The 15,497-nt window shown below is 40.1% G+C and overlaps 1 protein-coding gene across 1 annotated transcript in view; it reads left to right on the top strand.

The window, feature by feature from the left end:
* LOC124775938 (NFX1-type zinc finger-containing protein 1-like) overlaps positions 1–15,497 on the top strand; it is a 346,822-nt gene that overhangs the window by 235,626 nt on the left and 95,699 nt on the right. The window contains exon 15 of the mRNA XM_047250783.1: positions 7,598–7,815. Within this exon, the coding sequence (XP_047106739.1) occupies positions 7,598–7,815 (218 nt within the window). The remainder of the gene's footprint in view (positions 1–7,597; positions 7,816–15,497) is intronic.

Here is a 15,497-nt window from a genome sequence, read left to right as displayed (position 1 = left end):
TATACAGAGTGCTGAGGGTGGTGTGGAAGGAGAACAGAATTCCTGAGGATTGGAAGAAAGGAATTATAGTCCCGATCTTCAAGAAAGGGGATAAAAGGAGATGTGAGAACTACAGAGGAATCACCCTGCTATGCCACTGTGGAAAAATCTATGAGAAGATCCTGGAGAAGAGAATAAGAAGCAGTATTGAAAGTAGACTGCAAGAGGAGCAGTACGGTTGCAGACCAGGAAGATCAACAACAGACCTCATATTTGCGGTAAGGCAACTGCAGGAAAGGCACTATGAGTACGGGAAGGACTTAATCATGGCCTTTTTAGATATTGAGAAGGCGTATGACAGTATCTGTAGGGACAAGCTCTGAGATGTGCTGAACGCAAAAGGGATAGATGGAGAGATAACACGAAAAGTCAGAAAAACGTATGAGGGAAGTGAGAGTTGTGTGAAAGTGGGGAGGGAACGTACTGCATGGTTCAAGCTGGAAAATGGGCTGCGACGGGGAAGTGCACTTTCGCCTTTATTGTTTATTATTGTTATGGATGAAATCCTACAGCAAGTATCAGATGCAATTGGAGATCATAAAATGAAAGCAGTGCTTTTTGCCGATGACCTGATGTTATGGGGAAATTGTGATAAGGAGGTGCAAGAGCAGTTAGATGCATGGGAGGCAACGGCAGCTCAATATGGAATGCATTTCTCTGCAAAGAAAAGTGAAATAATTGTCACAACAAGGAAGAAGAATAGGCCAAATGTGGATATAACTTGTGGAGGGGAAAAACTACAAGTGGTAGAGAACTTCAAGTACCTGGGAAGCATGATTGAAAGTAAGGGGGGAAACGCAATGGAAATGAATGAAAGGTGCAGAAAAGCAGGGCAGTTCTACAAATGCATTAGGGGGCTTATTTGGAGCAAGGAGGTGCCACAGAAATCCAAGGGAATTATATACCGAACTTACTTTGTCCCCATATTGGCATACGGAAGTGAGACATGGGTAATGCACAAAAGCGACAAAAGTATAATACAGGCTAGTGAAAAGAAGTTCCAGAGGAGCAGGTTGAGTGTAACAAGACGAGACAGATTGCGAAATGTGTATGTGAGGGAAAGACTAAAGGAGGAACCAGTACAGGACAGGATAGAAAAATCAAGACTGCAGTGGTATGGACACATGAAGAGAATGGACGAGGGAAGAATTCCAAAGAGGATGTTTGATCTGCAACTGGAGGGGAAGAGGCCCAGAGGAAGACCAAGAGATAGATGGGTGAAGGGAGTGAAGGAATGTGTGACGAGAAGAGGAGAGAACTGGACAAAGGTGGAAGAGGGGGAATGGTGGAAAGACAGAACACGATGGAGAGGCTTGTGTTCCCGACAGACCCAGCCAGTGGCTGGAACTGTCCAAGATGATGATGATGATGATGATGATGATGATGATGATGATGATGATGATGGTGATGAGGTCCCATACACCGAGGAGACTCTTCCATAATTATGTGAATGTATTTTAATTCACTTGATAGCTCCCAGCCACAGAAATCCGTTTTCTTTTCGTTTGACCTGAGAGCAACAAATGAAGAGGAAACAGCAAAACCACTTAACGTAAACACGGGCCTTGTGGGGACTACCACTTCCCCACTACAACTCAGAATGCTCTGTGCATCAGCTCTGGATCTATGTTATTTCTGAACCATGGTGATGTTAGATAGTGGCGCTGCTCCTCCCTCGAGCGTTTTAGGTAGGATGCCAAAAATTTTCAAAATCGACTTTTCAAAAATATCTTAATTTTGTAGCGCACATCTTTCTGAAGAGTCTGATACATAAAACATTCGTGTTCGATGGAACGTAAGACATGTTATTTGGTCGTAAGTGTGCCGAAGTGCAGTGCCATGCCTCTTCACACAGCATTCTTCCATCGCACGCCTCTGTATTTCACTCTGTGGAATTCAAACGTGTAATTGTAATGGATGCCATCAAACTATATTCAGGCCAGTGGAAATTAAAATCTCCTGTGGTGCCTCTCCTGTTCCCAGTCGGCCTGTTTGACATCCTGCTCCTCTTTAAAAAAAATCTCGCAATTAATACTGGATGGGATTATTTGTAACCGGCGGAACAAGAACTCTTCATAAAATTTGCAGTCTTTACTGCCTATTAGCTAATAACTTGCTGTTTTTTGTGACATAAAATTAAATATAGGATACATAAAACAAGTAAAGACAAGAGACAAGCAAGACAGCATACATTTCTTCAATCTTTAAGTCCTAGCTTTTTTTCCTCTCTAATCTTGCCACAGCTTTATGTGGCATACTTTTCTCTCTGCGAAAGAATCTATTACCTCATCAAAGTTCGGCACGTTTTGTTACATGAAAAAACAAAATGTCGTTGTCTGATACTAGAGACCCCCCCCCCCCCCATGAACCTTGGACCTTGCCGTTGGTGGGGAGGCTTGCGTGCCTCAATGATACACATAGCCGTACCGTAGGTGCAACCACAACGGAGGGGTATCTGTTGAGAGGCCAGGCAAACGTGTGGTTCCTGGAGAGGGGCAGCAGCCTTTTCAGTAGTTGCAGGGGCAACAGTCTGGATGATTGACTGATCTGGCCTTGTAACAATAACCAAAATGGCCTTGCTGTGCTGGCTCTGCGAACGGTTGAAAGCAAGGGGAGACTACAGCCATAATTTTTCCTGAGGGCATGCAGCTTTACTGTATGGTTAAATGATGATGGCGTCCTCTTGGGTAAAATATTCTGGAGGTAAAATAGTCCCCCATTCGGATCTCCGGGCGGGGACTGCTCAAGAGGACGTTGTTATCAGGAGAAAGAAAACTGGCATTCTACGGATCAGAGCATGGAATGTCAGATCCCTTAATCGGGCAGGTAGGTTAGAAAATTTAAAAACGGAAATGGGTAGGTTAAAGTTAGATATAGTGGGAATTAGTGAAGTTCGGTGGCAGGAGGAACAAGAATTTTGGTCAGGTGAATACAGGGTTATAAATACAAAGTCAAATAGGGGTAATGCAGGAGTAGTTTTAATAATGAATAAAAAAATAAGAGTTCAGGTAAGCTACTACAAACAGCATAGTGAACGCATTATTGTAGCCAAGATAGACACAAAGCCCATGGCTACTACAGTAGTACAAGTTTATATGCCAGCTAGCTCTGCAGATGATGAAGAAATTGAAGAAATGTATGATGAAATAAAAGAAATTATCCAGGTAGTGAAGGGAGATGAAAATTTAGTAGTCATGAGTGACTGGAATTCGACAGTAGGAAAAGGAAGAGAAGGAAACGTAGTAGGTGAATATGGATTGGGGCTAAGAAATGAAAGAGGAAGCCGCCTGGTAGAATTTTGCACAGAGTATAACCTAATCATAGCTAACACTTGGTTCAAGAATCATGATAGAAGATTGTATACATGGAAGAACCCTGGAGATACTAAAAGGTTTCAGATAGATTATATAATGGTAAGACACAGATTTAGGAACCAGATTTTAAATTGTAAGACATTTCCAGGGGCAGATGTGGACTCTGACCACACTCTATTGGTTATGAACTGTAGATTAAAACTAAAGAAACTGCAAAAAGGTGGGAATTTAAGAAGATGGGACCTGGATAAACTGAAAGAACCAGAGGTTGTACAGAGTTTCAGGGAGAGCATAAGGGAACAATTGACAGGAATGGGGGAAAGAAATACAGTAGAAGAAGAATGGGCAGCTTTGAGGAATAAAATAGTGAAGGCAGCAGAGGATCAAGTAGGTAAAAAGACGAGGGCTAGTAGAAATCCTTGGGTAACAGAAGAGATACTGAATTTAATTGATGAAAGGAGAAAATACAAAAATGCAGAAAGTGAAGCAGGCAAAAAATAATACAAATGTCCCAAAAACGAGATCGGCAGGAAGTGCAAAATGGCTAAGCAGGGATGGCTACAGGAGAAATGTAAGGATGTAGAGGCTTATCTCACTAGGGGTAAGATAGATACTGCCTACAGGAAAATTAAAGAGACCTTTGGAGAAAAGAGAACCACTTACATGAATATCAAGAGCTCAGATGGAAACCCAGTTCTAAGCAAAGAAGGGAAAGCAGAAAGGTGGAAGGAGTATGTAGAGGGTCTATACAGGGGCGATGTTCTTGAGGACAATATTATGGAAATGGAAGGGGAGGTAGATGAAGATGAAATGGGCGAGTTTGACAGAGCACTGAAAGACCTAAGTCGAAACAAGGCCCCGGGAGTAGATAACATTCCATTAGAACTACTGATCGCCTTGGGAGAGCCAGTCATGACAAAACTCTACCATCTGGTGAGCAAGATCTATGAGACAGGCGAAATTCCCTCAGACTTCAGGAAGAATATAATAATTCCAATCCCAAAGAAAGCAGGTGTTGACAGATATGAAAATTACCGAACTATCAGTTTAATAAGCCACAGCTGCAAAATACTAACGCGAATTCTTTACAGACGAATGGAAAAACTGGTAGAAGCCGACCTCGGGGAAGATCAGTTTGGATTCCATATAAATGTTGGAACACTCGAGGCAATACTGACTCTACGACTTATCTTAGAAGCTAGATTAAGGAAAGGTAAACCTACATTTCTAGCATTTGTAGACTTAGAGAAAGCTTTTGACAATGTTGACTGCAATACTCTCTTTCAAATTCTAAAGGTGGCAGGGGTAAAATACAGGGAGCGGAAGGCTATTTACAATTTGTACAGAAACCAGATGGCAGTTACAAGAGTCGAGGGGCATGAAAGGGAAGCAGTGGTTGGGAAGAGAGTGAGACAGGGTTGTAGCCTCTCCCCGATGCCATTCAATCTGTATATTGAGCAAGCAGTAGAGGAAACAAAAGAAAAGTGCGGAGTAGGTATTAAAATCCATGGAGAAGAAATAAAAACTTTGAGGTCCACCGATGACATTGTAATTCTGTCAGGGACAGCAAAGGGCTTGGAAGAGCAGTTGAACGGAATGGACAGTGTCTTGAAAGGAGGGTATAAGATGAACATCAACAAAAGCAAAACGAGCATAATGGAATGAAGTCGAATTAAGTCGGGTGATGCTGCAGGAATTAGATTAGGAAATGAGACACTTAAAGTAGTAAAGGAGTTTTGCTATTTGAGCAGCAAGAAACCCGATGATGGTCGAAGTAGAGAGGATATAAAATGTAGATTGGCAATGGCAAGGAAAGCGTTTCTGAAGAAGAGAAATCTGTTAACATCGAGTATTGATTTAAGTGTCAGGAACTCGTTTCTGAAAGTATTTGTATGGAGTGTGGCTATGTATGGATGTGAAATATGGACGATAAATAGTTTAGACAAGAAGAGAATAGAAGCTTTCAAAATGTGGTGCTACAGAAGAATGCTGAAGAGTAGGTGGGTAGATCACATAACTAATGAGGAGTTATTGAATCTAATTGGGGAGAAGGTGAGTTTGTGGCACAACTTGACTAGAAGAAGGGATCGGTTGGTAGGACATGTTCTGAGGCATCAAGGGATCGCCAATTTAGCACTGGAGGGCAGCATGGAGGGTAAAAATCGTAGAGGGAGACCAAGAGATGAATACACTAAGCAGATTCAGAAGGATGTAGGTTGCAGTAGGTACTGGGAGATGAAGAGGCTTGCACAGGATAGAGTACCATGGAGAGCTGCATGAAACCAGTCTCAGGACTGAAGACCACAACAACAACAGCAATACTAGAGAAGCTGTTAATACAAATGGTGCCCAAGACTAGTGTTGTTTTTTGATCTGATTACATGTGTTTTGTCACTTTCTGCTAGATAAAACGAAATAAACCCACCTAATATTGCAGCAATTGTTACACACACCAAATAAACGAGACTGTTTTGGCACAAATTGTCATTTTTATAACACAACAGATTATAATTCACGAAGTACCAATATCAAATGCCTATTAGGCCTACTACAAGCAAAAAGTTTTATGTTAGGAAATAGTTTCACGTTTCATTCATACTCTCTAGCTTCTGAAGCATGAGGTCGAAATTAGTAGTACGAAATTTTTATATAAATTTGGAATTATCATATTCTTCCGTAATTTGTTTGTGTCCCCGTTTCTTCTCCTTCCTCTTTCTGACAATCTTGTCATCACAAATTCTGTAACTATTCCTGCCAGTGTCAAAACTTATTCTCTGGTTAACTTCAGTAACACTGCCACAATCACCAGATTAGTTATCCTGCATTTATTCTCCAGTTAGGTGTTATTATCTGTTCGTGCAACACATTTTCCACACTACTTCTAGAATAGAACTTTAGCAGCTGCTAGCCAGGGACTCTGTAACTAGGCCTTAATAGTGTAGCAGTCTGGCCAAACTTTTCTGTCAAAATTTCATTTGCTCTGTGCGCTGCAATAAAAAATCCTGCCAGTTGTGAGGTGTGGTCTGTGATACGGTTGTTGTTGGCAAAAAGCCTAAAACCTATAGAAATTTATCGTGAAGTGTTCGAAGTGTACGGAAACAATGTAGTGAGTGAATGTTCCATCCGGATATGATGCATTCGGGTGCCCACACTGCTCTTCATCATGAACGTTGGTTCGGCCATTTTGCTGAATAGCAGTACATTCACTCTTCATTGGAGTAATTGTTGAACATTCCAGAAAAGCAAAATTCAGTAATGGCATCACATATTTTAAATGTTATTTATACGGCAAGAAAGAATGACACTGTAAAAACGGTAACCTTTTAATGAAATTCAGTTAAATCGGTGATTGAAATTATATGATTGTTGTGTAAACTTAGTTCTTATGAATTCAACTGCTGCATTGTATTATTGTATTTTGCACATACTATTACTGACACATAATGTTTAATTTAGTTGCTTGCTTAAACAGTAATGTATGTTGTGGACATTTTTCATACATTAGCACTGTTCTGGACACTGTTACATGAGTCGCTTAGTGAGCATAACCTCAACAAATGTTCAAGACCCATTGTCTCCTTAAAAAATACCTGCAATTTTTTGAGTTTTTTTCAATTGTTGTTTATACAAACAACTTACTTGAGTGTTATTAGCTTTAGATACTTTAGGGAACCTGCAATTGCTCAAGTGGAACAGATGTTGCAATTAAAATAATATGAGTGAGGCTAATTTAAAGTTAATTTTTTGGTGTTCAGATAAATATTGAGCCAGTAATAATGCAGCCCCATTTAGAATACTGGTTTAGAACATGGAATGATTTGATTGCTGTTTGTAAGTTGCTGGAAATCATACTGACTGATGTCAAGGGGTTGGAGGCTGCTTCAAACTGGTATGTTGGGTGAAATGCTGAGTCATGTCCCAGAGAAGTCAAAGATGCCTCAAGTATATTCCCTCCAATGGATAGTGACTCCTCTGCAAGAAATGTATCTTTGCTTGTCTATTTGATGAATGTGGCACCTCAGGAGTAAGTAGGGGCTCTGTATAGGGGAGGTAGGGACCAGCGAGCACTCGGTATTGATAAAAATTGATGGACATGCTATCTCCATTAAGATATTCATGTTGCGCCATATTTATTTTGAAGCATGTCACTGAATATTTGAATTGATAATACAGTACAGAGAAGAAAGTAAATTGTTCTACAGTATGTCAGTAATCATTTTAAAACCATGTGTATTAAATTTCAGGAACCGTGTGAATGGCGCTGTAAACATATCCGATGCACAAAGCTTTGCTATGAGCTTTGTAATCGTTCTCCATGTTATGAACCATGCGAGAAAAAGCTTAAATGTGGCCATGATTGTGTTGGCTTCTGTGGTGAACCATGCCCTCCTTTATGTAGAATTTGTAATGAAGAAGAATTAACAACAATTTTCTTTGGCTCAGAAGATGAAGAGGATGCCAGGTATATTTTTCGATATGGAATTTCATATTTTGTATTCTGTGAAAAGAATGAAGTATTTTTTACTTCTTTGTTTTATTATTAATTTTTTTAATAATTTTTGTAATGATAAATGAGGAAGTATTGAATAGAATTGGGGAAAAGAGGATTTTGTGGCACCACTTGACAAGAAGAAGGGACCGGTTGGTAGGACATGTTCTGAGGCATGAGGGGATCACAAATTTAGCATTGGAGGGCAGCGTGGAGGGTAAAAATCGTAGAGGGAGACCAAGAGATGAATAAACTAAGCAGATTCAGAAGGATGTAGGTTGCAGTAAGTACTGGGAGATGAAGAAGCTTGCACAGGATAGAGTAACATGGAGAGCTGCATCAAACCAGTCTCAGGACCGAATACAACAACAACAATGATAAATTTTACTACCATTGTATATAGACTTCATTTTGAAAATGAATCAGCCTTTTGGAATTAATTTTGGAACTGTGAAGTCTGGTAATTTAATATTCACTGTTATGTTGTGCATCTTTAATACTTTGATGAAAGAGCTGAAAACAAACTCTGGGTGTTTCTTTTGTCAAAAAACATAGCTTCTGAGAGAAAGATCCTACCTCAATGTGATGAAAGAGCTGAAAACTAACTGGGCTTATCTTTTGTCAAAACACATTGCATCTGAGAGAGAGAGAGAGAGAGAGAGAGAGAGAGAGAGAGAGAGAGAGAGAGATCCTACCACCCAGTAAAATTGTTCAGGAAAGCGGCTTCACGTATTATAGAGGTTGTAAGCTGAATGATGGAAACAGGCATTTCCTAAGTGCTCGTGACCTCTTCTGTCTTGTCTGTCAGCTCTTTGGTGGTAAAACTGAAGGAAAAGTATTAATATTAACTATCCGGAAATGCTTTAATCACAGTTGGGACCAGTTAATATATGATTTGGGTGAAACTGAAACTTAGAGAACTTCACCGAGTAGTTTGGTGACTCTGCAGTGAAAGTAGCCTTATATGATTAAAATTTTATTGATGTATTGAAGATTGCAAAGCTAAATGTTGTAATACCCTATTACCTTCTTGCTGTTGAAATTTACTATATTTTATGTCATCATTTCCATGCAACTGAAGATATTGTTGGCTCAAAATCATCTCTCTCAGTAGTTTCAGAGCCTTTTACCACAGAGAATATCTCAAACTTTGGACAAGAATCCATCACATGTGGAGCTTGGTCAGTGTGTAATGGTTTCAGTGCCACAATTGTCCACCCCTGGTAGCTGAGTGGTCAGCGCGACAGAATGTCATACCTAATGGTGCGGTTCGATTACCGGCTGGGTCAGAGATTTTCTCCGCTCGGGGACTGGGTGTTGTGTTGTCCTTATCATCATCATTTCATCCCCATCGACACGCAAGTCGCTGAAGTGGCGTCAACTCGAAAGACTTACACCAGGCGAACAGTCTACCCGACAGGAGGGCCTAGCCACATTGCATTTCCATTTTCAGTGCCACAATTTCCTATGTTTTCAATTAGTTATTGGTGTTACCATGCCTGTTGTCAGCACATCAGCAACTTTAAGTTGTTTCTTTGTTTTTATGCTAGATGAACTGAAATAAAACAGATAAAAAATACAATTGTTTTATTGTTGTAAAAATACTAAGGAAAAATTCACTGGTTCTGATTAGTGCCAATGGTGAGTGCTAGATGACAAATGTGAAATGCGACCATCTGCATTTCTTTGTCTCTCTTCAAGTGTTTATCATTAATAAGTGCATATAATTAATAATATGCAACTAGGCAACTACTAAATTTAAAAAAAAAAAATGTTCTCTAGAATCACATTATTGCATCTATTATGGGTCAGGAAGCAGTCACTACTCTACTCAGGAGATTTATGGGGAACAAAACTGATAGTGATTAATGGTTTACATGAACTCTAGTCACAGCTCACCAGCATGCACTGATAATTTACGGGATCACAAGACAAAAATTAGTCACTTGAAACATGAAAAGGAATGAAATTGCTCAAAATATTATCATAAAGCTGACATGAAATGCAGTAAGAAATAGTTTTGCACAAAAAAGCACAGTGCATGTGAAATAGATTCAAGAAATCTACTGACACTTTCCACACGTGACACAGGGTTCATGATTGATGTGTGACTGGAGGTGGGGTCCATCCTAAGACTAGGTCTGGTATGTTGTCCTTATGATCTTCAGTCTAAAGACTAGTTTTACGCAGTTCCATTAAGTTTCGGGTGTGCAGCCGCAAGAAATCTCCTTCTTCTTCTAATATTTCGGCCGTATAACGTTCAGCCATCTTCAGAGTTCTCTTTGCTAGTCAACTCTGTTGAAGTCTGCTCATCTGTGCATAACTACTGTGACCTACATTCATCATGACCTGCTTACTGTACTCAACTTTTGTCTTTCTTTTTAAATTTTTGCAACCCCCCCCCCCCAAGTTTGTCCTCCATTACCAAATTAATGATTCTTAATGCCCCAGATGTGTCCTTTCACACTAACCGTTCCTTTATTCAAGTTGTGCCATAAATCTATTTTTTTCTCCAATTTGATTCTATATCTTTTCATTAGTTACTTAATTTATCCATTTAATCTTCAGAATTTTTCTGTTACACCATATTACTGAAGCTTCTATTATACTCTTGTCAGTAGTGCTTATTCTCCTCATTGCACTTCCATACAATGCTGCATTCCAGACAGACACTTCCAGGAGAAACTTTCCAAAGTTTAATTTATATTTGATGTCAGCAAATTTTTCATTTAAAAAAAATACTTCACTTGCTATTGCCATACTGCATCTAATATCCTCTCTACTTCGACCATCATCAGTTATTTTGGTGCTCGAATAGCAGAACTCATCTACTACTGTTACTGTCTCATTTCCTAGTTTAATTCTCTCATCATCCCCCTATTTATTTCAGTTACACTGATTTGTGTTCAAAACTTTACCTATTCTATTCAACTAAACAAGTCGTTTGCCATTTCTGATAGAGTGACAGTGTCATCAGCAAATCGCAAAGTTTTTATTCCTTCTCCCTGAATCTTATTTCTCTTTCCAAAATTGCCCTTGGTTTTTTTTACTACTTGTCCAAGGTAAAGATGGAATAACATTGGTGGTTAGGCTGCAACCATGTCTGATTCCCCTGTTTCAACACAGCTGCTACAATTACTGTCAAATTGTCCTCACAGAATCACCTCTCCCATTTCCATAAAATTGTCTTAAAATTTGTTTCATTTATATACTGTGTTACACTACAGTATTTATGCTGATATAAATAAATCCAAGGGTAAAAGTGAGTACTAGGGAGAGAGATGCCAAGATATCAACCTAGAAGGAGGAAACACAAAAGTTGATAAAGCATCAAAGTTAATCAGAGGAATGTGAACACGACATAAAGACATTGGAGGAATGAGTCGTATCTCTACTGAGGAGTGGACAACCTATTACAAAATCTTCTAATCAAAAGTAGGGCAGAATTCATAGCCGGTTATGAAAACCATCATGTTAACTCATCATAAAACGGAGCAAACACACTTGTAGACTCAGCAGATGTAAGTAAAGCTCTCTCAACAAATGAAAGGTAGGAAAGCTACAATCTTGGAAATGAAGCTGTGGTAGACCTTAAAGGTAGTCTCCTCAGCAGTTTCAGTAATATTTAGTAGATGTTTAAAAGTTGAGAAACTGCCAAATGAATGGAAAAAGGCGATTGCTTCATCCATATTTAAAAAAGAAAACCAATGTGATTTTGCAAATTATAGAGGAATTAGCATTATTAATAGAAGCACAAATAACAGAATTGCAGAAGCAAAATGGGTTTAGAGTGGGACACTGATGTACAGATGGCATATTCACTCATTAAACACCCGATCAAAACGAGGCTAGCAAGGGTAATGATGGTTCACTTAAAATTTATCGATCAGCAGAAGGCATATGATACAGGGGCACTAAGTGAATTTTGGGTAGCAATGCAGAATTTTGGTGTCGGTAGTATATTCTGTCAATAAGAGCTTGTGTGAGAGTTGCAACTGTATGGTTAAGGTAGGTAACAAAATATCCCTAGAATTCTCCATAAATGTGGGTCTAAGGCAAGGGTGGTCATTAGTATTGACTTAAAGAAGTTTTACAAAATTGGAAGAAGAAATGAGGTGGAATGGAAATCTGTGTAGGACAAGAAATATTGCATACTCGCCTCTTCAGCGAAGACCAGGTCGTGATAGCAGGAGACAAAGACAACTCCATTTACATGTTCAGGAAACTACATGAATAACACTCAAAAAAGATGACAAACATGGTAGTGGGTAAAGGTGCATCAGAAGACTTTCAAAGAAGTTGTTGCATTTCCATAGTGCAACATGTCAGAAGTGAGTGATGGGTGAAGTGAGGAGTGGGTGATAACCGATGGCCAAAAATTATCTATGAATGTGTGGTATCTGCAGTTCTTATTACAACAGCCAAGTGCACAGGGTAATACAATCACAGTGACTTAACAAATGGACATTAAACAGAGGAAGAACAATCCGTGCCCAATCGGGTAACCAGTAAAATTCATTGTAGTAAAATCATGCAGTAGTCCTAATCGGCAAGTTGAACCTTTATGGAACATGAACAACATGGGAGAGCAGGCCCACGCTGCTGGTGTGCAGCTGCATCTACTCAACATGCAGCGGTGCTGGCAGCAATTGAAGAAGGCACTCCCATTTTCATCCCTTGCCAGCAGTGCCAAATACAAACTCTGCAGCTGTGGTGGCGATATAAGTGGATGTACCACCATCTCTCTCCTCCCCTTCTGTGATCTGTGCTGCAGGTGTCAGTGGGAAAAGACAGGAGACCAAACAGGCAGGACTAATGCTGCATACAGACTGGCACAGCTGAAGAGACCACTAGGTCCACACAGGAGACATTGGGACAGCAGCAGCAGCAGCTGCATATTGACAATGTTCACCTCCATTGGACATTGGATTGTAAGCATCCAAAGAGGCATAGCCACTGTGGGAACTCACATCAACTTTCTCCAGCCTGGCACAGCATATGGCCAGAAGTGGCCTGCAGTATATAGGGAACCAGGCGTATAAAAGACCCCACACATGTTGTTGGCCTAGAACTGTACTGTCAGTGGCGAGGGCGGGACAGCGGTAATTGGGGAAGGGCCACAGCGTGATCCTGTGGGATGATGACATCCAGACAATTGCTGTCAGACATCAACTGAGGGCTTGACGTGACTGGCAGGCACATGTCAATTTTGCCAGTGCCCAACAGCACATGTATTGGATGTGCCCCTGTGGTATCTGGCCCTGGGTGTGGGGTGACACTAGCAGCTGGTTGATAACTCATCAAGGATGCAGCTGGTCCTGATGGGAGGACAGCGACATCTCTGTGGTGTTTACAGTAAACATTCAAAATTTGTAAATCATTCAAACGATCGCTGGTGCCCATCCAGACTGCCAACTGAAAGTATGCACTCAGACAGTGTTGACTGGGGCATATCACAAAGTTGCATGCTTATTTCGGGCTGTGGTGTAGGGCTAGACAGGTGCAACAGAATCTGGGGCTGTCAGCCATGGGGGGACTCTGCCAGGCTTCAGCCGTGCAATGGTGTGTTCCTGCAGGTGTTAAAAAACAAAAGCAATGCATAGTCTGACAAGCACATTTGTAACTGTGTCTTAGAAATGTACACCGTATACACTACCTTGCCACTCAACCATGGGTGAAACAGCGCAGATGTGAGATGGGCAATACATTTTGAGGCTGGAAGTCTCAGAACACTGGTGATGTGAACTGCAGGCCACTACAGGGGATGATCGTCCAGGCATTACCAGATGCCAAGTTTGTTTTGTTTGCCGATGATACAAACATTGCAATAAATAGCAAATCAAGTGTAGTCTTAGAAAGATCAGCCAATAAAATATTTGTGGACATTAATCACTGGTTCCTAGCCAATTCTTTGTTGCTAAACTTTGAAAAAACACACTACATGCAGTTCAGAACTTGTAAGGGATGTCCCAAGAGTATATGTCTAACATATGATGACAAGAAGATAGAAGAAGTGGACAGTGTTAAATTCTTGGGATTACAGCTTGATAATAAATTCAACTGGGAGGAGCACACCACAGAACTGCTGAAGCGTCTTAACAAATCTCTGTTTGCAATGCGAATTTTGTCAGACATAGGCGATATAAAAATGAAAAAGCTGGCATACTATGCTTACTTTCATTCCATAATGTCATATGGGATTATTTTTTGGGGTAATTCATCAAGCCAAGCTAAAGTTTTCCGGGCACAAAAACGTGCAGTAAGAGTTATATGTGGTGTGAACTCAAGAACATCCTGCAGAAGCCTGTTCAGGGAACTAGGGATACTAACTACTTCTTCCCAATATATTTATTCCTTAATGAAATTTGTCATTAAAAATATATCACTTTTTCAAACCAACAGCTCAATTCATGGAATCAATACTAGAAATAAGAATAATCTTCACAAGGATTTAAAGTCACTTAGTCTTGTACAAAAAGGTGTGCATTATTCAGGAACACATATATTCAATAACTTGCCAGCAGCCATAAAAAGTTTAACAACCAATGAAATTCAGTTTAAGAGAAGCCTAAAGGATTTATTGGTGGCCAACTCCTTCTACTCCATTGATGAGTTTCTTAGTAAAACCAACTGATTTGTATATAAGTACAACATAACTTCTGCACAATTTCAGTGCAGTAATGTGTTCATTCAAAATTTGTGTGTGTGTGTAAGTATAATCTAACTTCTGCACCATTTCAGTGCAGTAATGTGTTCATTGTAAATAAGTATCAAAGTAGTTGTATTACATGTTTATTACCTTATAAATAAATAAAAAACTTTTTTATTTTAAATTCAGTGCATTAGTATTTGTAAAATGACTCTTAGTGTTCATTAAAAAATGACGATCATTCCACTTGGGACCTGTGGAATGGTACATTAGCTTACTTGTTTTAGTTGTAAATATTTGTCGTGTATTGTTGTTTTTCTGACATGGTCCACATCCTGGAGCACCTCCTCACTACGGATCAATTGGAATGAAAGTAAATCAAATCTAATCTAATCTAAAAGACAACTCTCAATCACAAAGACCTGAGACTCCATACGGTATCTTCTGTGTTGGTAGAGGGTATGCACAGCACATATGGGTATTGTAGTATGTGTCAACCACCACCAACTTTATGGAATGATGCAAGGGGCTCACAATATCATTGTGAACATGGTCCCAAGGCTGACTCAGTACGGACTGTGGAGTGGAAGTTCATGGCTGTGGCACTTACTGTTCTGTGCACTGTTTTCATTCACAGATGATCGTCTTAATGGATGCTAGATCAGTAAACAAAATGCCGTGTGATGGCAGGTCATCCCCTAATGGCCTTGGTGTAAAAGAGTAAAGATACAAGCCCACAGGACTGGATGATAATCTGTGGGACACCTGTGTTGGTGATAAGGAGGAGAGTGCCAACAACTACTGACAGCCAATGGCAGAGGAGAAATACATGGAGAATGGAAGAGGCTCCTTGGTGTTCAAGCACTTTGGTCAACCATTGCACTCAAAATCAACCACCTGTCAGGCCATAGAGTCTTGCCAGGTGTCTTGTGCTACACAATAGGCCATCACTGGAAGTCTGTCCACCACATGCTGCAATTGAGCCTCAATCTGAAAATGGACAACT

This window comes from Schistocerca piceifrons, chromosome 2 (genome assembly GCF_021461385.2).
Source record: "Schistocerca piceifrons isolate TAMUIC-IGC-003096 chromosome 2, iqSchPice1.1, whole genome shotgun sequence".
NCBI classification, from domain to species: domain Eukaryota; kingdom Metazoa; phylum Arthropoda; class Insecta; order Orthoptera; family Acrididae; genus Schistocerca; species Schistocerca piceifrons.
Note: the sequence above shows the minus strand (reverse complement) of the source record. Positions and strands in the feature narration are given on the sequence as shown.